The sequence below is a fragment of the Oncorhynchus tshawytscha genome, linkage group LG19 (genome assembly GCF_018296145.1).
Source record: "Oncorhynchus tshawytscha isolate Ot180627B linkage group LG19, Otsh_v2.0, whole genome shotgun sequence".
Taxonomy (NCBI): Eukaryota; Metazoa; Chordata; class Actinopteri; order Salmoniformes; family Salmonidae; genus Oncorhynchus; species Oncorhynchus tshawytscha.
Genome location: NC_056447.1, coordinates 1,364,488 through 1,389,790, shown reverse-complemented (window position 1 = coordinate 1,389,790; position 25,303 = coordinate 1,364,488). Strand labels below are relative to the sequence as shown.

General features: G+C 42.4%; 1 protein-coding gene across 3 annotated transcripts in view; it reads left to right on the top strand.

Moving 5' to 3' along the window:
• Positions 1–25,303, top strand: part of LOC112218214 (calcium-dependent secretion activator 2-like) — a 166,210-nt gene that overhangs the window by 110,666 nt on the left and 30,241 nt on the right. For 2 of the 3 annotated variants that reach the window (XR_006079328.1, XM_024378837.2), the window contains exons 16-19: positions 4,244–4,400; positions 7,039–7,180; positions 12,904–13,059; positions 13,688–13,835. Coding sequence is in view for 2 of the 3 variants with exons in the window: in XM_024378837.2 (XP_024234605.2) it covers positions 4,244–4,400; positions 7,039–7,180; positions 12,904–13,059; positions 13,688–13,835 (603 nt within the window). In the remaining variant the exon portion in view is untranslated. Of the gene's footprint in view, positions 1–4,243; positions 4,401–7,038; positions 7,181–7,622; positions 7,728–12,903; positions 13,060–13,687; positions 13,836–25,303 lie in introns of all 3 variants that reach the window. The other variant, XM_042301225.1, reaches the window with a different exon arrangement.

Here is a 25,303-nt window from a genome sequence, read left to right as displayed (position 1 = left end):
CAACATAGGACAAGCAAGACGTAGCATGCAGACAGAGCAACATAGGACAAACAAGACGTAGCATGCAGACAGAGCAACATAGAACAAACAAGACGTAGCATACAGACAGAGCAACATAGAACAAACAAGACGTAGCATGCAGACAGAGCAACATAGAACAAACAAGACGTAGCATGCAGACAGAGCAACATAGAACAAACAAGACGTAGCATACAGACAGAGCAACATAGAACAAACAAGACGTAGCATGCAGACAGAGCAACATAGAACAAACAAGACGTAGCATACAGACAGAGCAACATAGAACAAACAAGACGTAGCATGCAGACAGAGCAACATAGAACAAACAAGACATAGCATACAGACAGAGCAACATAGAACAAACAAGACATAGCATACAGACAGAGCAACATAGGACAAGCAAGACGTAGCATACAGACAGAGCAACATAGAACAAACAAGACGTAGCATACAGACAGAGCAACATAGGACAAACAAGACGTAGCATACAGACAGAGCAACATAGAACAAACAAGACGTAGCATACAGACAGAGCAACATAGGACAAACAAGACGTAGCATACAGACAGAGCAACATAGAACAAACAAGACGTAGCATACAGACAGAGCAACATAGGACAAACAAGACGTAGCATACAGACAGAGCAACATAGGACAAACAAGACGTAGCATACAGACAGAGCAACATAGGACAAACAAGACGTAGCATGCAGACAGAGCAACATAGAACAAACAAGACGTAGCATACAGACAGAGCAACATAGGACAAACAAGACGTAGCATACAGACAGAGCAACATAGAACAAACAAGACGTAGCATACAGACAGAGCAACATAGGACAAGCAAGACGTAGCATACAGACAGAGCAACATAGAACAAACAAGACGTAGCATACAGACAGAGAAACATAGAACAAACAAGACATAGCATACAGACAGAGAAACATAGGACAAACAAGACGTAGCATACAGACAGAGCAACATAGAACAAACAAGACGTAGCATACAGACAGAGAAACATAGAACAAACAAGACGTAGCATACAGACAGAGAAACATAGGACAAACAAGACATAGCATACAGACAGAGAAACATAGGACAAACAAGACATAGCATACAGACAGAGAAACATAGGACAAAAAAGACATAGCATACAGACAGAGAAACATAGAACAAACAAGACATAGCATACAGACAGAGCAACATAGAACAAACAAGACGTAGCATACAGACAGAGAAACATAGAACAAACAAGACATAGCATACAGACAGAGAAACATAGGACAAACAAGACATAGCATACAGACAGAGAAACATAGGACAAACAAGACATAGCATACAGACAGAGAAACATAGAACAAACAAGACGTAGCATACAGACAGAGAAACATAGAACAAACAAGACATAGCATACAGACAGAGAAACATAGGACAAACAAGACATAGCATACAGACAGAGAAACATAGGACAAACAAGACATAGCATACAGACAGAGAAACATAGGACAAACAAGACATAGCATACAGACAGAGAAACATAGGACAAACAAGACATAGCATACAGACAGAGAAACATAGGACAAACAAGACATAGCATACAGACAGAGAAACATAGAACAAACAAGACATAGCATGCAGACAGAGCAACATAGAACAAACAAGACGTAGCATACAGACAGAGCAACATAGGACAAGCAAGACGTAGCATACAGACAGAGCAACATAGAACAAACAAGACGTAGCATACAGACAGAGCAACATAGGACAAGCAAGACATAGCATACAGACAGAGCAACATAGAACAAACAAGACGTAGCATGCAGACAGAGCAACAGTACAAAAAGCAGCAAGACAAAATGCATAAAAGCAACAAAGTGTTGCTACAGACAACAACTTTGCCTCGATTCTGCAGTCACGTCCAGATCATCATTGCATTTGTAGTTCTTTATGATAGCCATATTATCAGCTAATTAGAGGGGGTTTTTTTGGGGGGGTACAGGCGAGTATATTGATGGAAGTTACCTTGTCTTGGAGAGATGTACACGGTCATCGGGGGGGTCGTACCAGGGTGGGCCTACATGAAGCGCAGCCCTTGTTTGAAGTGTTTCTAGAATTCCCTATGGGAAAAATGAATGGTGGAAAAACTAATATTTGAAATCTGTCCCCAAATGCAATACATTTTTTACTTGAAATCAAATATTTTATTAAATCTCTAGAATTAGTCAATAACGGGAAACAACTATGTATTCTTACATCATAGGTTTATACAAATGTGGAGCCTGACCTTTTTATGTTTATTTTATTTGAGGTACTTTATCTTTTTAAACTGATGTCGCTGGCAATTCATGTGTAGTGATTTGTATTTCTTATTTTTGTTTATTTGCTTTACTTTAATGTTATTTTATGTTATGTTATGTGTCTTAAGAAGAAAATATACATGTAATGATGTCCTATGTTTATTTGTTATTGTAATTTGACATTTTATTTGTTAAAAAAAAGTCAGTTTAAAAGTAAATAAAGTATAGTTGTACTGATGATAGCCTAGTTACCACCAATGATATCTGTCGTAGCTTAGTTAGAATACTTTTTTTATTACATTTCTATTTGTATTATGTAACAACCAAAAGGTTTATAAGCAAGCCCGTCTTGAACCAGGCACCAACTGCTAGCATATTACTAGTTAGTATTTATTGACAGTTCATAATGGGCTAACCCCTGTCCAGTTTGGCTAGAAAGTTTTGTCTGGGTGACCACCTAACTGCAATAAGCTCAAGGTTTACTTTAATCATCCTTTCAAACCACCACCCCAACTCCAGTAAAAAAAGATTAAAATAAAAAGCTTCAAGTTCCTTGGCTTACACATCACTGACAATCTGAAATGGTCCACCCACACAGACAGAGTGGCAAAGCGGGCGCAACAGCTCCTCTTCAACCTCAGGAGGCTGAAGAAGTTAGACTCTGCCCCTAAGACCCTCACACTCAACTTTTACAGATGCACATTTGAGAGCATCCTGTCGGGCTTTATCACCGCCTGGTACGGAAACTGCACCGCCCCGCAGGGCTCTCCAGAGGGTGGTGCAGTTGGGGCCACACTGCCTGCCCTCCAGGACACCTACAGCACCCGATGTCACAGGAAGGCCAAAAAAATCATCAAGGACATCAACCACCCGAGCCATGGCCTGTTCACCCCGCTACCATCCAGAAGGCAAGGTCAGTACAGGTGCATCAAAGCTGGGACCGAGAGACTGAAAAACAGCTTCTATCTGAAGGCATTCAGACTGTTAAATAGCTATCACTAGCTGGCTACCACCCGGTTACTCAACCCTGCACCTTAGAGGCTGCTGCCATATATACATAGACATGGAATCACTGGCCACTTTAAATAATGGAACACTAGTCACATTAATAATCTTTACATTTTATATGTAGTGAATATATTTTATTTTTGTCAATGACACGCCATCCTAATATTTATATATTTCTTTATTCCATCATTTACTTTTAGATTTGTGTATTGTTGTAAATTGTTATATACTACTGCACTGTTGATGCTAGGAACACAAGCATTTCGCTACACCTGCAATAACATCTGCTAAATATGTATGTGACCAATAAAATTGGATTTGATTTTGATTTGATTGCAGTTTAAAAAATGCATTATGTCTGTCTGTGCCTTTTAATAACTTTTTATGGCCTCAGCTTGGAGATTAAAGCTTAATATGACAGCAAAATGTAATTACCAATATGCAATTTATCTTTATTGGGGTAGAGTACTATTGCAGCTTACTCCTGGGCTGATGTCATGATGCTGCTCGCATCTCTTCCTCAGTGTTGGAGTCCATTGTGCGCTCAAGGTCCTCTCTTTATGCTACCCATCACCCATTTGGCTGTTTCTCTGTTGGTTCTATTCATTAGATTGCTTTGATTTGCACATGGCATTTTATTTTATTTTTCAGAGCAGTCTTCTCACCATCCATCTGTCACTTTTTCCCATCTTCCTCTGATTGTGTCGTTTTACATTTTATGTCTATCTATTCTTCACCAGAGCCTCTCACGTAAACTGGAGGTAGTGGTTTGTGAAGACTTGTGCTTTTTCATTAAAACATTTTTTTTCCTTATTTCACCTTCTCCCTCTTTTTCTTTCTTTCTTCCTTTCTTTCTTTTTGTCCTCTCTCTCTCTGCCTTTTCCACCCTGCTCTTACTCCTTCCTTCTCTTTTCTAGGCCATTTCATGGTGGCCGGAGATGATGGCGGAGCACGCAGAAACATTCATGTCTCTCTACACCGTCGACATGGATGGTGCTCTGCAAGTCCAGCCCGTTGACTCATGGGATAGCTTCCCCTTATTCCAGCTGCTTAACAACTTCCTGCGATGTGACCGTGAGTTCGCCGTTCTCCCTGTGCCCCTCTTCTTCCACCCCTGACCCTCTGCTTCGCCTCCCAATACTGATTTAAAGCGTAACCTACAACACATCACTGGTTCATGAGCACAGTTCAACTTCCAGTTCAGTAACCGTGAGTGGCGTGCGTCCCTTCCTTATACTGTTCCCTCTAATTATTTTGTTGCCCCCTCCCCCACCTCCTCCCTTGTCTTGTCCCCTGACCCTCCGTTTTGTGCTTGTCCGTATTTAAAGCACGGACTACAGCCCCTCCCTGTCCTGAGCTGTCTTCAAGAGCACGTCCCATACTTCACAGTGAATGCACGCACCACTAAGAGCACTAATTAACACCAGCAGTGCTGCAGAAAACAAGACTCGTTAGAAGAAGAGGTTAACTGTGCTTAAAGCTCCTGCACTTCTGCGTCGGCAACACAATAATTAACATCAGCATCAGTGAGGTAATGTGCAGAAAGGCTAGGGCCTGATGTCAGAACACAATTGTAAAGTCAGCGGCCTGGTGTGGCGCTGACCGTACGCCATCTGTCAGCTGAAGACCACCTTTCACTTCCTGTAATGCGAGGAGTGTCACACAGACAGGAGAGCATTAGCACGGTTTGAGGCACCTGTCTCACCAGGCTGTCCTCCATTTTGAGTTCTTTGCTCAATGAACAGGAAACAGAAATGTTTAGTTTTCCCCTTTTTGTAAATGTACTTTGAACATAACTTGCAGCTCGTAAACAAACAAAGGGTATTCTGATAAAAGGTTATAGACCGAAACATTCATCTCATTTGGTTTTGATTTCACCTGCTACCCACCCCCACCATGTGTGAAGTCGGTGTCTGTGTCCGAAAACCCGTAATTGGTTTCTACATTTTATGCTGATTGGTATTGTGAAAATATCAAATTTCATAGAATGTGACATTTTGAAAATGTAGTATTATTTAAATGTCAGGATGTCATACTCATTTTGGCTTTTCATCTAGTAGAATTCACTGCACACTATGGAGGAAGAGAAGCATCTTTTCAGACCCACATGTGTTTGACAACAGCTGATCATCATGGGCTCTACCAATATGAACAAAATTTGCACAAAATAACGCAATTGCGATTTAGAGGATGCATTCTAAGTATGGATGAGTCTAGTATGTTTATATTTGTTGCTTACTGCATACATTTATACTAAACAGTACTTTCTAAATAGTATATAGTATGATGAGTATGTCATTTTAGTAAGCAAGGCCGATTTTGTGCACGGCCAATGTCACTGGCATCCAGGTGTTTGCCCTTGCGTGCGCTTGTGTACTATCAAACTTCCTCTCTCTTTCTCTCTCTCTCATACTTCAGTTTTCTTCTTCTCTCTTCTCCCTGATTCACTCTTTGCTCTGAGCCTTTGTTTCATTGCCAGCTGAGAGTTGGCTACATCTGAAGTGTTGTTTTACGTTGTCTATGCAAGCCTCACACAGAGCAGACAGACAGCTCAAGGGCAGTAATGTTCAAAATAAAACTCTCATTATGTGAGGCATAGGCAAAGATCATTATTGTTTTGTTTTTTTTCATTCATTTTCTGTTATTAACTTTCTCCATTAATCTTGCAATTATTCCAACTGTCATAACAATTATTTGATTTGAAGAGTAAGGTAATGAGAATATAGGTTGAACAAAATCTAGGCAAAAGAAAATTATCGTTTTGACTATTAATGCAAATGAGGCCCCCTGTTTTTGATAATGATCTCTTAAGTGATAGGATCTAGGTGGCAATTAAATCAGGTAAAATGGATGAAAACGTCAAAGCTGATGATATTGTTAGGATAAAATTAAAATAAAACTATTTTTCTTAGTTGCTTAGCTATAGACCTGCATGGTCAAGTCTGCCTTTTAGGATTTGACCGTTTCCTACCTCCTTCCGGATGTCCACCTTGTCAATGTTGACAGATGCTTTGAGATATGTAAGTAAAAAAAAACGTTTTTTCAACACACACAAAGCTGGAAAGAGGCTATGTTGATATCGTCTGATAAATGAACAAATACTGTACGTGATATTCCGAATTGAAGCGTTAGTTGTTTGTAATGCCACATTTGAATGATTGTTTTGTAGCGTGAACAAAACATATTTAATTTATCACACCAGGTCTTAATATCCACGTATTCTAAGGATTAACTAAATGCTCACTTTAGTGTCTGCATGTGTTGCGGGATGGGAACTTGTTGGGAGAGGAGCCGTGGTCTCTCAGGAGGGTAAAAAGGCTAGTGTTAATCATGAAGGAACAGAGTGATGGGGAATTAGGACTAATGAAGCCCTGAGAGACCAGCATGAGGCCTACGCTCTCTTTCTTTGTCTCTCTCTCTCTCTCTCTTTTTCTATTTGTCTCTCATTTTCTATTTGTCTCTTTTTCTCTGTTTGTGTCTTCCTCTGTCTTTCTGTGTCACTCTTTGTTGTCTCTTTCCTCCGCTCTTTTCTCCTACTTCCTTTGCACACCAGGACGTGTGAAGATGGAATTTGTATGCAAATGTCATAACATGGACTGCGGGAGGGAAGGACAGCAATTTAGCTTATCAAGGACGAGAACTGTATAAAGATGTTCAAGCCCAAATTCATGACCTTAAGCTTTGAATTCCTTCCCTCCTCATTCCCGCCCAGCTCACCTGTGCAATGGCATGTTCCACAAGCACCTGCAGGACCTGTTCATCCCGCTGGTGGTGCGCTACATAGACCTTATGGAGTCCTCCATCGCCCAGTCCATCCACCGCGGGTTCGAGCAGGAAACCTGGCAGTCCGTCAAGTAAGTGCCCTTCTCCCGAGCAGCCTACCCCTTCATGGCTCTAGGCACCCAGATCTGAAATGACTGGATAAGTGGAAGAAATATGGTAACACTCTGCTATTGGAATCTAAGGCGGCAAACCAAAATGTCGATACTGAAAATGCCCCCTGTTGTCATCTGTTGCATTCTGTTTGGCTATTTAAAGCTCTATGTCTAAGAGATGGGCTTTTACACTTGGAGTTATTTTTAGCGGGTTCTTCTATGGGGACAATTGAAGAACACGTTATGGTTCTAGGTAACACCTTATTTTCCATGAGTGTAGGCTAGATCACGTCCACCGACAAGGCACTAAATCATGCTATCACCAGATGGAGGTGAAAAATCAACACTCTGTTGTCTTTTGTCTCTGTCGTATCTTTTTTTTGTCGTTGTTTGGTTTGGTTTGGCATTTATTTATTTTCAGGACAATAGCCAACAACCTACCGAGCGTGCCTCTGCCCAAAGTCCGTCTCCCACAGATGCCCAGGTTCTCAGCACCCTCCTGGATGGGCCCGCTGTGTGACAGCACGTGTGTATGGGCTACCGCGAGACCTAATGGGGCGATGTGGCATGGATTGTGCTGTGGTTGTTGTGCCATTTGTCAAACGTATCCTATTCAAGAAAACAACTTTCAATTGTGTTACTTACCTTCGTCAATGATGTGCAATTAAGCATTGAGCTAGTTTATGACATTATTTTTTTTGAAATGTGAGAGATCTGAGAGAAGCCGGGAGGAAAGATCAGCTCGAACATGTGCTCTCACATTTCAATTTCAAAGTTTATAGTAAAAACATTTGTTGTTGTCTACCACTGATCCTTTTAGCTGTGCAATCCAGGTGGCTTTTGACATCACTACGCACATTTTCCTGGGACTGGTTGCCCCCTTTTGATGACCTCAAACTGGCATGGTTGTCTTGTGAGAATGGTTGTCTTCTGTGGCGGATTGTTCCCCAGCATGGTTCTCTTCTGTGGCACATCTCGATTGTGAAATGTATGTTGTGGTTGTGGAGCCTGCCTCCTCCTTCAGGAACGGTTTTGGAATATGTATGACATGTTTTTTGTTCCCACGTCCAATCATATTTCAGGTATTTTTATTTGTGTATACATATATATTTTATTGTACATGGAGAGTATCAAAGAGATACCTGTTTTTGCCTCCTTTAATTATGATCTTAAGGTGTGCTTGTTGAATGAGAAATTGTATCCTTTCTTTTTAATTTCAGCTAATTTACCTGATATTTTACGGATTTAAGTGAATATGTTTTTCGAAAACCTCAGTGCTGGTCTTTGTGACTCTTATGAAACCATTTTTAGAACTTGTCAAGTGACCCTTTTCTCCTCAAGCAATTGTCATAATTGAGCAGACATGATCCCCCGCAAGCAAGATTATGAAACGTAATTTAGATGGCCTACCAGGAGTAATTTTCCTGTGTTTGTGGTTGTAAAACAACATATAGCATTTGATCAATAACTAGTGAGTTGTATAGTCATTGGTATGACCACCAGATGATATTTGAGTGAACAGTGAAGACTCAACAACGTGGCTTCTGAGGGCCCCGTAGAAACAGTGGCAGTAATGGGGCCACCCGAGGGGTGCCCATCTCTGGAGGGAGGCTGAGTTGTGATGTTTGGGAAAGGCTTCTCACACACTCTCCATGTCCCCCCTACGGGACGCCCCCACCCACCACCTCCCCTTTCTTGCTTGAGATTTTAAAAAAACTGGCACTTCGTTAGCGAGCACAGACGGGCGTGGGGGATTGTTCCATTCCCCTGGGAGAGGGGACGCTCGGAGAAGAGAGCTCCTAATTAGTCCTGAGGGGGGGATATGAGCGAGCGTTTAATTGCAACACGGATTTTGCCCAAACTATTTATTCCCGCGCACCACTTGTGAATGTAACAGTCTTTTAAAGGCAAAGTGAGAAAAGTGAGGAAGTGAATGCGCTTCACCCAGCCCCCACTCTCTACCTCGCTTTCTCCGGTTCGCTGTACACTTGGATGCTGGTTGCTGCCACCGGTTGCCATGTGTTTCTGTGTAACCTCTGGTAGACACCGGGGAGAAGGTGGCGATGGAGACCCATCTGTCTGTGAGCTTAGAGTCTCCTTAGTCACAGTCTGCCTGACAGCCGGATGTGATAAGGAACTGTTGGGTGTGTTTAGTAATTATGAGGCATGTTAACTATCTTAGGAACATGTCATGCCTTCAGAAACTATTCATGCCCCTTGAATTATTCCACATTTTGTTGGTTGACTACATTTTGTTGTTTTACAGCCGGAGTTCAAAATGGGTAATATATTTTGTTTTATCTCAACCATCTACACATAATACCCCATGATGACAAAGTGAAAACATGTTTTTAGACATTTTTGCAAATGTATTGAAAATTAAATACAGAAATACTTTATCTCATTTACATAAGTATTCACACCCCTGAGTCGATACTTTGTAGAATCACCTTTGGTTGCCATTACAGCTGTAAGTCTTTCTGGGCACGTTTCTAAGAGTTCTCCACACCTGGATTGTGCAACATTTGCCTTTTATTATTTTCTAAATTCTTCAAGCTCGGTCAAATTGGTTGTTGATTATTGCTAGACAGTATTGACTTTCCTTTAAGTCAACACTGTAACTCGGCCACTCAGGAACATTCGCTGTCTTTTTGGTAAGAAACTCCAATGTAGATTTGGCCTTGTGTTTTAGGTTATTGTCCTGCTGAAAGGGGAATTCATCTCCCAGTGTTTGGTGGAAAGCAGACTGAACCAGGTTTTCCTCTAGGATTTTATCCTGAAAAGCTCCCTAGTCCTTAACGATTACAAGCATACCCGTAACATGATGCAGCCACCACTATGCTTGAAAATATGGAGGATGGTACTCTGTAATGTGTTGTATTGGATTGTCCCCAAACATAACAATTTGTATTCAGGACAAAATGCTTTGCTTTGACATATTTTTTGCAGTATTAATTTAATGCGTTGTTGCAAACAGGATGCATGTTTTAGAATATTTGTATTCTGTACAGGCTTCCTTATTTTCACTCTCAATTAGGTTAGTATTGTGGACTAACTACAATGTTGTAGATCTATCCTCAGGTTTCTGCTATGACAGCCATTAAACTCTGTAACTGCTTAAAGTCACCATTGGCCTCATTGTGAAATCCCTGAGCGGGTTTCCTTCCTGTCCGGCAACTGAGTTAGGAAGGATGCCTGTATCTTTGCAGTAACTGGGGAAAATTGAGACACTGTCCGAAGTGTAATTAATAACTTCACTATGCTCAAAGGGATATTTTTTGCCATCAGTGCCCTTTGCGAGGCAGTTTACAATTGGCTCATTCATCCCCCCCCCTCTCCCCTGTAGCTATTCCCCAGGTCGTTGCTGTAAATGGGAACGTGTTCTCAGTCAACTTACCTGGTAAAATAATGGATAAATAAAAAATAAATAAAAAATTGGAAAACCTCCCTGGTCATTGTGATTGAGCCTGTGTTTGAAATTCACTGAGGGACCTTACAGATAATTGTATGTGTGGGGTACAGAGATGAGGTAGTCATTAAAAAATAATTGTATACACTATTATTGCACACAGATTGAGTCCATGCAAATGTTTACTCATGAACTGATTTAGGCTTGCCATAACAAAGGGGTTGAATACTTATTGGCTCATGACATTTCAGCTTTTCATTCTTAATTAATTAGTAAAAATGTCTAAAAGATCAATTCCATTTTCTACATTCTACAAAATCTACATTTAATCCATTTTAAATTCAGGCTGTAACACAACAAAATGTGTCACAAGTCAAGAATGTAAATCTTTTCTGAAGGCACTGTAACTGTGACATGTTAACTGTGGACCATGTTAATTGTTGAATATGTTCAGGTACTGAGCAGTAATGCAAGAAAACATTAGCACTTCACTTAAAGGATTTGGGCAAAGAAGCCCTTTTTCTGTTTTCTTTTGTTTTGAATTTTAATTGCTTTGACATATTTTTTGCAGTATTAATTGAATGCCTTGTTGCAAACAGGATGCATGTTTTAGAATATTTGTATTCTGTACAGGCTTCCTTATTTTCACTCTCAATTAGGTTTTACCCAATTTTTCTCCCCAATTTCATGGTATCCAATTGTTTTCAGTAGCTACTATCTTGTCTCATCGCTACAACTCCTGTACGGGCTCTGGAGAGACGAAGGTTGAAAGTCATGCGTCCTCCGATACACAACCCAACCAAGCCGCACTGCTTCTTAACACAGCGCGCATCCAACCCGGAAGCCAGCCTCACCAATGTGTCGGAGGAAACATCGTGCACCTGGCAACCTTGGTTAGCACGCACTGCGCCCGGCCCGCCACAGGAGTTGCTGGTGTGCGATGAGACAAGGATATCTCTACCGGCCAAGCTCTCCCTAACCCGGACGACGCTAGGCCAATTGTGCGTCGCCCCACGGTCCTCCCGGTCGCGGCCGGTTGTGACAGAGCCTGGGCATGAACCCAGGGTCTCTGGTGGCACAGCTGGCGCTGCAGTACAGCTCCCTTAACCACTGCGCCACCCGGGAGGCCTAGAAGCCCTTTTTCTACTAAGAGTCAGAAGTCAGATGAACTCGTAGGTACAATTTTTATGTCTCTGCGTGCAGTTTGAAGGAAGTTGCTAACTAGGGTTAGCGCAAGTGCTAAGTAATGTGGTATCTGCTAGCATGCTATTAGATACTCTAGACTTCCAGTCATTGCACTAAGGCTAGTTAGGATTGGCTTGCGAAACTACCTCTAACTTCCTTCACACAGAGACATTGGCATTTCAATTGAAGGGTACTTTTTCCCAACACTACATGTCTGGATGCATGAAGAAATAGGTAAACAAATCAATTGAAATGCCAATGTTCTGTCAGTTGTCAATAAACATTATCAAATGAAGACTGAGTTACACTGAGTCCAGGGCTTTGTGTAAGAGGTCTTTAAAGGGATACATCGGGATTTTGGCAATGAAGTTCTTTATCTACTACCTTAGAGTCAGATGAACTCCTGGATGCCATTTTTATGTCTCTGTGTGAAGGAAGTTAAAGTACACTAGTTCTTTATCTACTACCTTAGAGTCAGATGAACTCCTGGATGCCATTTTTATGTCTCTGTGTGAAGGAAGTTAAAGGACACTATTTCTTTACGGATATAGTGAAGAAAGGTAAACATTGTCAAAATTATGAATCGTAAACTACCGCAAAAAAATACTTTGTACTTGAAATGATTTTTTACTTAACTACTTCTACCACAGCAGACATGCCATTCTAAGGGCTAAATGCCATTCTAAGGGCTAAATGCCATTCTAAGGGCTAAATGCCATTCTAAGGGCTAAATGCCATTCTAAGGGCTAAATGCCATTCTAAGGGCTAAATGCCATTCTAAGGGCTAAATGCCATTCTAAGGGCTAAATTCCATTCTAAGGGCTAAATGCCATTCTAAGGACTGTGTTATTCACTCCTTTATATCTGGAGGCTGAACACCAATGTAGGGAAAATTGTGTAGAGGTGTAATTAAAGCTGTGAATAGATCACAGTTTGTGTCTGTGAATGCACACTGCAGATCTTTTTAATTGTTTGTGTGTCTGTGTGTGTTCTTGCAATTTTGGGGGGGTATTGGATGTTTTCTCCCATGTATTCCATGTCTGAGAAGAAGACAAAGTATTTCTACTCTGATTTTGTTATTTTGGCTTCTTCCCACCCAAACCCCTAGTAACAGCTCGGAGACCTCCGAGGACCTTTTCTGGAAGTTGGACGCCCTCCAGATGTTTGTCCTGGACCTGCACTGGCCCGAGCCTGAGTTTGCTAAACATCTGGAGCAGAGGCTGAAGCTCATGGCCAGCAACATGATGGAGGCCTGTGTCAAAAGGTCAGATGGCAGGAGACGGTCACCACCTGGGATGGGTTGGGGTTCAGCGTTTACCCACCCTATTTTTTGACACGACATTCCTGGTTTATAATTGAGATATTACTGAGGAGAATGTTAGTTGGGACGGCAGCGTAGCCTAGTGGTTAGAGCGTTGGACTAGTAACCGGAAGGTTGCGAGTTGACAAGGTACAAATCTGTCGTTCTGCCCCTGAACAGGCAGTTAACCCACTGTTCCCAGGCCGTCATTGAAAATAAGAATGTGTTCTTAACTGACTTGCCTGGTTAAATAAAGGTAAAATTTAAAAATAAAAATAAAAAAAATAGTCAGGGGCGGACTGGGACCAGAAATCCACCCTGGCATTTCTAACACACCGGCACATTTTTTCCCTGGAGGCCCCAAACACCAGCCCATTTTTCCCTGAAGGCCTCACACCAGTGAAGTTAATTACCATTTTGCGCAGGAAAAAAAACGAATTAGACAGGCCCAGAGGTCAAAAAATGGAGCGAAGTGCCAGATGGCCAGTCTGCCCCTGAAGTTAGTGATGGAGTTCTGAACAGTGTTTTCCATAGCCACCTAGGAATTACCCATATCATAAAACCTAAATTAAACTATATTTTTTACCCAAAGAACGAAAGCGGCTTTCGACTCCAAGATGCAGAAGGCCAGCAAGTCAACAGACTTCCGGGTGCCGTTGTCGGTATGCACCATGTTCAATGTGCTCATTGAAGCCAAGAAGCAGTGCTCCAAACTCTGTGTGCTGGACTCCGGTCTAGAGGTACGACCACATTCAACTGCTATTCTCTGTTCTTTGACCACACAAACTGACCACACATTTCCATCGATACATGCAAAACCACCACAAACCCTACTAACGTCAATCGTGGTTGTTTACATGTACATATTACCTCATATGTACAGATTACCTCAATTAGCCTGACTAACCCCCGCACATTGACCATGTACCGGTACCACCTGTATATAGCCTCGCTACAGTTATTTTCACTGTCATTTTACTGTTTTTGATTTCTTTACTTATCTATTGTTTACCTAATACCAATTTTTTACTTAAAAATTGCACTGTTGTTAAGTACGCATTTCACTGTAAGGTCTACACCTGTTGTATTCGGCGCACGTGACAAATAAACTTTGATTTGATTTGGGTATTCAACTATTGAGTGTAGCAAACAATGGGTATACTGTTGTTAAAAGAATGGGCAGGGCCTCATTTGCTTTTTTAAACCCTACATGCCCTAATCAGCTATAAGTACACTGAACCTACCACAACAACAGAAGCCAATATTGTTCCCTACCTTGCCTGGGTCTCCCTAAAGAACTCAATAACATGTGTTTCCCTTTGTCTGTGGCAGATTCAGTAATATTACCTTGACAGCTAAAACATTCATTGCGATGGGCACATTCATATCGCGTCCAGATCAGTGGTAAAGTGCAGTGGCTGCTCTAAATCGATGCTTCTGAATGAGCGCTCAATCTCTCCATTACGGCATTTCACGGTGCTAAAGGCTAACCCTCCGCTACCCAGCGACCATTTACAGTGTCTCCACAGAGAGCTAAACTCACTGTCCCTTTTAGCCTCCACAAGTCCCTGAGGATGTTTATTCATTGCCGAACAGACACACTCAGGTGTGTACACTCAGTGTGCTCTACAGATTACAATTTGGATTGGAACTAATTGAGTTAGTGCATTAATTATCGACAGTTGATGTGGTTATGATGTGATAAGGTGTTGTTTCACCTGTTCAAAATACAGTTCAAGATCATTATCCATATAGCGTCTGAACCATTGATGATTTAGCGTAGCGGATGAAAATGTTATTATTGATCTAGCATAATGTCAAAAAAAAATATTTATCCACTCACCTTGGATCATTTATATGAAATTCCTGTTTCTTAAAATGCAGATTACTTGTAAATTAAATTAAATTCTATCACATTGCGAGCTGTGCCACTCGGGAGGCTATTAAATTATTTTGAGGGTATTTTTTTTAAGAAGCCTTGGTTAGAACAAATGATGTTGTAGTGAAACTCTTCAAGGTTTTCTGCCTTTATTATTAACAAAGAAAATTCTGCATTTAAGTGGACTCTCCAGTGCAAAATCATACCTATCACAAATTTTTCCACCGAAATTAGTTGATTTTGACATGTATAAAGTTAGCATATACTGATATATCAAAGGCTGTTGTCCCTGACACAGATTAAGTATTGGGCTAAAAAGTACTTTCAATGGTAATTCTCTTTTAAGCATGCTTTTTTAGTAGTATGTTTAAGTCTAATTGAGATCCGGGAAACTGGCCCATAAAACAAACATACACACACACACACACATACACATACACACACAGACACACACACACACACACACACACACACACACACACACACACACACACACACACACACACACACACACACACACACACACACACACACACTTTCTACATAGAATAATAGTGAAGACATCAACACTATGAAATAACACATATGGAATCAAGTAGTAAACCAGAAAAGTGTTAAACACATCAAAATATAAATTATATTTGAGATTCTTCAAAGTAGCCTCCATTTGCCTTGACTCTTAGCATTCGCTCTACCAGCTTGATGAGGTAGTCACCTGGAATACATTTCAATTAACAGGTGTGCCTTGTTAAAAGTTAATCTGTGGAATTTCCTTCTCAATGCGTTTGAGCCAATAAGTTCAACCAATCAAATGTATTTATGAAGCCCTTTTTACTTCAGCCGATGTCACAAAATGCTATACAGAAACCCAGCCTAAAACCAAACAGCAAGCAATGCAGATGTGGAAGCACGGTGGCTAGGAAAAACTCCCTAGAAAGGCAGGAACCTAGGAAGAAACCTAGAGAGGAACCAGGCTCTGAGGTGTCGGCAGTCCTCTTGTGGCTGTGCCGGGTGGAGATTATTAACAGTACATGGCTAAGATGTGCAAACGTTCATAGATGACCAGCAGGGTCAAATAATAATAATCACAGTGGTTGTAGAGGGTGCAACAGGTCAGCACCTCAAGAGGTAATATCAGTTGGCTTTTCATAGCCGATCATTCAGAGTTAGAGACAGCAGGTGCGGTAGAGAGAGAGAGAGAGATGGAAAACAGCAGGTCCGGGACAAGGTAGCACGTCCGGTGAACAGGTCAGGGTTCCATACCCGCAGGCAGAACAGTTGAAACTGGAGCAGCAGCATGACCAGGTGGACTGGGGACAGCAAGGAGTCATCGGCCAGGTAGACCTGAGGCATGGTCCTACGGCTCAGGTCGTAAAAAAAGAAGAGAGAGAGAGAGTTAGAGGGAGCATACATAAATTCACACAGGACACTAGATCAGACAGGAGAAATACAGACTGATACTAGCCCCCCGACACATAAACTATTGCAGCATAAATACTGGAGGCTGAGACAGGAAGGGTCAGGGAGACACTGTGGCCCCGTCCAACGATACCCCCGGACAGGGCCAACCAGGCAGGATATAACCCCACCCACTTTGCAAAGCCCAGCCCCCACACCACTAGAGGGATATCTCCAAACCACCAACTTACTACCCTGAGACGAGGCCGAGTATAGGCCATGAAGATCTTCCCCACGACACGAACCCGATGGGGGCGCCAACCCAGACAGGAAGATCACTTAAGTGACTCAACCCACTCAAGTGGTGCACTCCTCCTTGGGACGGCAATGAAAAGCATGAGTTACTTACATTACTAGCAAATCAAATCAAATGTATTTATTTATATAGCCCTTCGTACATCAGCTGATATCTCAAAGTGCTGTACAGAAACCCAGCCTAAAACCCCAAACAGCAAGCAATGCAGGTGTAGAATCACGGTGGCTAGGAAAAACTCCCTAGAAAGGCCAAAACCTAGGAAGAAACCTAGAGAGGAACCAGGCTATGTGGGGTGGCCAGTCCTCTTCTGGCTGTGCCGGGTGGAGATTATAACAGAACATGGCCAAGATGTTCAAATGTTCATAAATGACCAGCATGGTCCAATAATAATAAGGCAGAACAGTTGAAACTGGAGCAGCAGCACGGCCAGGTGGACTGGGGACAGCAAGGAGTCATCATGTCAGGTAGTCCTGAGGCATGGTCCTAGGCCTCAGGTCCTCCGAGAGAGAGAAAGAATGAGAGAATTAGAGAGAGCACACTTAAATTCACACAGGACACCGAATAGGACAGGAGAAGTACTCCAGATATAACAAACTGACCCTAGCCCCCCGACACATAAACTACTGTAGCATAAATACTGGCCAGTGCCTCAGCCCCCGTAATAGGGTTAGAGGTAGAGAATCCCAGTGGAGAGAGGGGAACTGGCCAGGCAGAGACAGCAAGGGCAGTTCGTCGCTCCAGTGCCTTTCCATTCACCTTCACACCCCTGGGTCAGACTACTCAATCATAGGACCTACTGAAGAGATTAGTCTTCAATAAAGATTTAAAGGTCGAGACCGAGTCTGTGTCTCTCACATGGATAGGCAGACCATTCCATAAAAATGGAGCTCTATAGGAGAAAGCCCTGAATCATATCATCTCTTCATCACTGAAGCCCTGCCTCCAGCTGTTTGCTTAGGAATTCTAGGGACAATAGAGGCCTGCGTCTTGTGACCGTAACGTACGTGTAGGTGTTTACGGCAGGACCAAATCGGAGAGATAGGTAGGAGCAAGCGCATGTAATGCTTTGTAGGTTGGCAGTAAAACCTTGAAATCAGCCCTAGCCGTAACAGTAAGCCCGGTGGACTGAGAGGCTAGCACTGGAGTAATATGATCGAACAGTAATGCCGAGGTCCTACACAGTTTTATTTGAGACAACTGTATAACCTTCAAGATTAATTGTCAGATCCAACAGAAGATCTCGTTGTTTCTTGGTACCTAGAACTAGCATCTCTGTTTTGTCCAAGTTTAAAAGTAAAACATTTGCCGCCATCCACTTCCTTATATCTGAAACACAGGTTTCCAGGGACGGCAATTTCGGGGCTTCACCATGTTTCGTCGAAATGTACAGCTGTGTATCGTCCGCATAGCAGTGAAAGTTAACATTATATTTCCGAATGACATCACCAAGAGGTAAAATATATAGTGAAAACAATAGTGGTCCAAAAATGGAACCTTGAGAAATACCTAAATTTACAGTTGAATTGTCAGAGGACAAACCATCCACAGAGACAATCTGATATCTTTTCGACAGATAAGATCTAAACCAGGCCAGAAATGGTTTGTGTAGACCAATTTGGGTTTCCAATCTCTCCAAAAGATTGTGGTGATCGATGGTATAAAAAGCTAAACTAAGGTCTAGGCTGCACGGTACTGTCTTTCCAAGCTAATCGGAAGACTTCCAGTTCGGTGTAGCACCATTTCCGTTCCAATCTTCTGGAAGCTTGCTTCTGGGCTTGGGTATTTTCTGTATACCAGGGAGCTAGTTTCTTATGACAAATGTTTTTTCTTTTAGGGGTGCGACTGCATCTAGAGTATTACGCAAGGTAAAATGTAGGTCCTAAGTTAGATAGTTAACCAATTGTTAACAAAACTATGTCCTGAGTATGACTGTGGCAGTAAGTAGGTCCGGAGACATGTTGGACAAAACCCACTGAGTCGATGATGGCTTTGAAAGCCTTATGGAGTGGGTCTGGGGACTTTTCCATGTGAATATTAAAGTCACCAAAAATGTGATTTTATCTGCCATGACTACAATGTTCGATAGGAATTCAGGAACTCAGTGAGGAACGCTGTATACGGCCCAGGAGGCCTGTAAACAGTAGCTATAAAAAATGATTGAGTAGGCTGCATAGATGTCATGACAAGTTCAAAAGACGAGAATGCAGTCATTTATTTTTGTAAATTGAAATTTGCTGTCATAAATGGTAGCAACACCTCCGCCTTTGTGGGATGTGCGGGGGATATGGTCACTCGTGTAACCAGGAGGAGAGGTCTCATTTAACACAGTAAATTCATCAGGCTTAAGCCATGTTTCAGTCAAGCCAATCACATCAACATTAAGATTAGTTCATTGACTATAACTGCCTTGGAAGTGAGGGATCTAACATTAAGTAGCCCTATTTTGAGATGTGAGATATCACAATCTCTTTTAATAATGACAGGAATAGAAGAGGTCTTTATTCTAGTGCGATTGCTAAGGCAAACACCGCCATGTTTCGTTTTGCCCAACCTAGATCGAGGCACAGACACGGTCTCAATGGGGATAGCTGAGCTGACTACACTGACTGTGCTGGTGGCAGACTCCACTAAGATGGCAGGTTGGCTAACATCCTGATGCCTGGCCTTCACCCTACCCCATTGTGGAGCTAGAGCCCATTGATGAGAGCACCCCTCCAGCTAGGGTGGAGTCTGTCACTCCTCAGCAGGCTAGGCTTGGTCCTGTTTGTGGGTGAGTCCCAGAAAGAGGGCCAATTATCTATAAATTCTATCTTTTGGGAGGGTCAGAAAAATGTTTTCAACCAGCGATTGAGTTGTGAGACTACTATAGAGCTCATCACTCCCCCTAACTGGGAGGGGGCCGGAGACAATTACTCGATGCCGACAAATGATGAATGATTCTTCAAATGCAGTTGCAAAAAGCATCAAGCGCTATGATGAAACTGGCTCTCATGAGGACCTCCACAGGAAAGAAAGAACCAGAGTTACCTCTGCTACAGAGGATAAATTCATTAGAGTTAACTGCACATCAGAAAGCTGCCCAAATAAAGGCACAGAGTTCAAGTAACAGACACTTCTCAACATCAACTGTTCAAAGGAGACTGTGTGAATCTGGCCTTCATGGTCGAATTGCTGCAAAGAAACCACTACTAAAGGACACCAATAAGAAGAAGAGACCTGATTGGGCCAAGAAACAAGAGCACTGAACATTAGACCAGTGGAAATCACACCACAGCATTCTGCAGCGATACGAATTCCCATCTGGTTTGCGCTTAGTGGGACTATCATTTGTTTTTTAACAGGACAATGACCCAATTCACACCTCCAGGCTGTGTAACGGCTATTTGATCAAGAAGGAGAGTGATGGAGTGCTGCATCAGATGACCGGGCCTCCACAATCACCCGACCTCAAACCAATGAAATGGTTTGGGATGAGTTTGAACGCAGTGAAGGAAAGGCAGCCAACAAGTGCTCAGCATATGTGGGAACTCTTTCAAGACAATTTTGATAAACATTCCTGGTGACTAACTCATGAAGCTGGTTGAGAGAATGCCAAGCATGTTCAAAGCTGTCATCAAGGCAAATGGTGGCTACTTTGAATAATCAAAAATATAAAATATATAGTGAAAATAAAGAAAACCCTGGAATGAGTAGGTGTGTCCAAACTTTTGACTGGTACTGCATATATGCAGTGCATTCGGAAAGTATTCATACCCCTTGACTTTTTCCACATTTTGCTACATTACAGCCTTGTTCTAAAATTGATTTTTTTTTACACTTTTGCACATTTCTAAAAATGAAAATAAAAATAATATTACATTTACATACGTTTTCAGACCCATTACTCAAAACTTTATTGAAGCATCTTTGGCAGCATTTACAGCCTTGGGTCTTCTTGGGTATGACCCTATAAGCTTGGCACACCTGTATTTGGGGAGTTTCACCAATTCTTCTCTGCAGATCCTCTCAAGCTCTGTCAGGTTGGATGGAGAGACTCGTTGCACAGCTATTTTCCGGTCTCTCCAGAGATGTTCGAGTGGGTTCAAGTCCAGGCTCTGGCTGGAAAACTCAAGGACATTCAGATACTTGTCCCGAAGCCAACCCTGCTTTGTGTTGGCTGTCTGCTTAGGGTCGTTGACCTGTTGGAAGGTGAACCTTCGCTCCCGTCTGAGGTCCTGAGCACTCTGGAGCAGGTTTTCATCAAGGATCTCTCTGTATTTGTCTCTGTTCATCTTTCACTCAATCCTGACTAGTCTCCCAGTCCCTGCTGCTGAAAGAAATCCCAACAGTATGATGCTGCCACCACCATGCTTCACCGTAGGGATGGTGCCAGGTTTCCTCCAGAGTGAAGCTTGGCATTCAGGCCAAAGAGTTCAATCTTGGTTTCATCATACCAGAGAATCTTGTTTTTTTATGTTCTGAGAGTCCTTTAGGTTGTATATTCCAAGTGGAATGTAATGTGCCTTTTACTGACGAGTGACTTCCGTCTGGCTACCATAAAGGTCTGATTGGTGGAGTGCTGCAGAGATGGTCGTCCTTCTCAAGGGTTCTCCCATCTCCACACATGAGCTCTGGAGCTCTGTCAGAGTGACCATTGGGTTCTTGGTCACCTCCCTGACCAAGGCCCTTCTTGCTCAGTAAGCCGAGCGGCCAGCTCTAGGAAGAGTCTTGGTGGTTCCTAACTTCTTCCATTTAAGAATTATGGAGGCCATTTTGTTCTTGGGGACCTTTAATGCCGCAGAAATGTTTTGGTATCCTTCCCCAGATCTGTGCCTCGACACAATCCTGTTTCGGAGTTCTACCGACAATTCCTTCGACCTCATGGCTTGGTTTTTGCTCTGACATTAACTGTCAACTGTGGGACCTTACATAGACAGGTATGTGCCTTTCCAAATCATGTCCAATCAACTGAATTTACCACAGGTGGACTCCGATGAAGTTGTACAAACATCTCATGGATGATTAATGGAAACAGGATGCACTTGAGCTCAATTTCGAGTCTCCTAGTAATGGGTCTGAATATTTTTGTAAATAACGTTTTTTTATATTATATATTCTAAAAACCTGTTTTCTCATTGTCATTAGGAGGCGTTGTATGTAGATTTATGTCGAAAAAATGTAATTTAATCCATTTTAGAATAAGGCTGTTATGTAACAAAATGTGGGAAAAAAAATCAAGGGGTCTGAATATTTTCAGAATGCACTGTACCTACACGAACGCTACAGTCACAAGGCGCTGGCCTCCTTATTGTCCTTAGATTTATAAGCAACAGCTGGAGGCAGGGCTTTCTCCTATAGAGCAACATTTTTATGAAGTGGTCTGCCTATCCATGTGAGAGATGCAGTCTCAGTCTCAACTTTTATGTCTTTGCTAAAGACTCATCTCTTCAGTAGGTCCTATGATTGAGTGTAGTCTGGCCCAGTGGTGCGAAGGTGAACGGCAAGGCAACTGAGAGACGAACCACCCTTGCTGTCTCTGCCTGACCGGCTCCCCTCTCTCCACTGGGATTCTCTGCCTCTGACCCTATTATGGGGGCTGAGTCACTCGCTTACTAGTGCTCTTCCATGCCGTCACCAAGGAGGGGTCCGTCACTTGAGTGGGTTGAGTCACAGGCGTGACCTTCCTGTTTGGTTTTGCGCCCCCTCGGGCTTGTGTGGTGGAGGAGATCTTTCGTAGGCTATATTCAGCCTTGTCTTAGGGTAGTAAGTTGGTAGTCTGTTGATATCCCTCTAGTGGTGTGGGGGCTTTGCTTTGGCAAGTGGGTGGGGTTATATCCTGCCTGGTTGGCCCTGTCCGGGGGTATCATCGGATGGGGCCACAGTGTCCAGTACCTATGCTGCAATAGTCTATGTGCCGGGGGGCTAGGGTCAGTCTGTTATCTTTGGCGTAATTCTCCTGTCTTATCTGATGTCCTGTGTGAATTTAAGTAGGCTCCCTCTAATTCTCTCTCTTGCCCTCTCTCCCTCCCCTCCCGGAGGACCTGAGCCCTAAGATCATGCCTCAGGACTACCTGGCCTGATGACTCCTGGCTGTCCCCAGTCCACCTGGTCGTGCTGCTGCTCCAGTTTCAACTGTTCTGCCTACGGCTATGGAACCATGACCTGTTCACCGAACGTGCTACCTTGTCCCGGACCTGCTGTTATTCGTCTCTCTCTCTCTACCGCACCTGCTGTCTCTAACTCTGAATGCTTGGCTATGAAAACCCAACTGACATTTATTCCTGAGGTACTGACCTGTTGCACCCTCTACAACCACTGTGATTATTATTTGACCCTGCTGGTCATCTATGAACATTTGAACATCTTGAAGAACAATCTGGTCTTAATGGCCATGTTCTCTTATAATCTCCACCCGGCACAGCCAGAAGAGGACTGGCCACCCCTCAGTGCCTGGTTCCTCTCTAGGTTTCTTCCTAGGTTCCTGCCTTTCTAGGGAGTTTTTTCCTAGCCACCATGCTTCTACATCTGCATTGCTTGCTGTTTGGGGTTTTAGGCTTTGTGACATCGGGTGATGTAAAAAAAAAATTTTTTAAAGGGCTTCATAAATATATTTGATTGATTGATTTCGGTAACAGAACTTTTCAGTCAGAAATGGATGAAATGATGTTGCCGGTTTAGCAACACGGAAAGCATGATAATCACTTTGATGTTCTGTGGTGGTCGCTGCAGCAGGGAGGAGAGAGAGACAACGTGGGCTAGTCACAGTCACTCGCTTTTTTTTAACACAGCGCAGCATGTCGTAGCCCAGCCCGGCACAATCAAATCAATTGCTAAGTCGGAGTCCCTCTAGTCATTTGTGTCTAAATTATTTTATCAAACAGTGTGCTTAAAGCATCAGACAAGCTCAGTGAATATAGTTGATTTGATTAAAACACATGTGTCAATTATATGGAAAATAACACGCGTTAACATTTTCTTGGTCGACGAAGATTTATGTTTTGTCGGGGACAGCCCTAATGGCAATTTGAATGCACTGAGATACCGTGACGAGATCCTGAGGGCCATTGTTGTGCCATTCATCCGCCGCCATCACCTCATGTTTTAGCCTGAATCTGTACACAATTCCTGGAAGCTGAAAATGTCCCAGTTCTTCCATGGCCTGCATGTCACCCATTGACCATGTTTGGGATGCTCTGGATCTACGTGTACGACAGTGTGTCATGCCTTCAGAAAGTATTCATACCCCTTGACTTTTTCAACATTTTGTTGTTACAGCCTGACCTCAAAATGGGTTAAATTGATTTTTTTCTTACCCATCTACACACAATAGCCCTTAATGATGAATTGAAAACATGTTTTTAGACATTTTGCAAATGTATTGAAAATTAAATACAGAAATATCTCATTTACATAAGTATTCACACCCCTGAGTCAATACAAGTACTTGGGAGTATGGCTAGATGGTACACTGTCCTTCTCTCAGCACATATCAAAGCTGCAGGCTAAAGTTACATCTAGACTTGGTTTCCTGTATTGTAATCGCTACTCTTTCAGCCCAGCTGCCAAATTAATCCTGATTATAGATGACCATCCTTCCCATGCTAGATTATGGAGACATAATTAATAGATCGGAAGGTAAGGGTGCTCTCGAGCGGGTAGATGTTCTTTACCATTCGGCCATCCAATTTGCCACCAATGCTCCTGATAGGACACATCACTGCACTCTACACTCCTCTGTAAACTGGTCATCTCTGTATACCTGTCACAAGACTCACTGGTTGATACTTATTTATAAAAACCCTCTTTGGCCTGACTCCCCCCTATCTGAAATATCTACTGCAGCCCTCATTCTCCTCATACAACACCCGTTCTGCCAGTCACATTCTGTGAAAGGTCCCCAAAGCACACACGCATCCCTGGGTCACAGACACTCTTACTGACAGTTGTGGCTGCTTTGTGTGATGTATTATTGTCTCTACCTTCTTGCCCTTTGTGCTGTTGTTTGTGCCCAATAATGTTTGTACCATGTTTTGTGCTACTACCATGTTGTGTTGCTACCATGTTGTTGTTATGTTGAGTTGCTGTCTTGCTATGTTGTTGTCTTAGATCTCTCTTTATGTTGTGTTGTCTCTCTTGTCGTGATGTGTGTTTTCTCCTATATTTATTTATTTATTAATCCCAGCCCCTGTCTCCGCAGGAGGCCTTTTGGTAGGCTGTCATTGTGAAAAATAATTTGTTCTTAACTGGCCAACCAAGTTAAATAAAGGTTAAATAAATAAATGCAAATACTGTGTAGAAGCAGCTTTAGCAGCGATTATAGATGTCTTTCTGGGTAAGTCTCTAGGAGCTTTCCACACCTGGATTGTACAACATTTGCCCATTATTCTTTAAACAATTCTTAAATCTCTGTCAAATTGGTTGTTCATCATTGCTAGACAACCATTTTCAGGTCTTGCCATAGATTTTCAAGTAGATTTAACTCAAAACTGTATCTCGGCTTATTCTTGGTAAGCAACTCCAATGTATATTTGGCCTTGCGTTTTAGATTATTGTCCTGCTAAAAGTTTAATTAATCTCCGTGTCTGAACACTTTGTATTCAGGACAAAAAGTTCATTTCTTTTTCAAATTTTTTGCC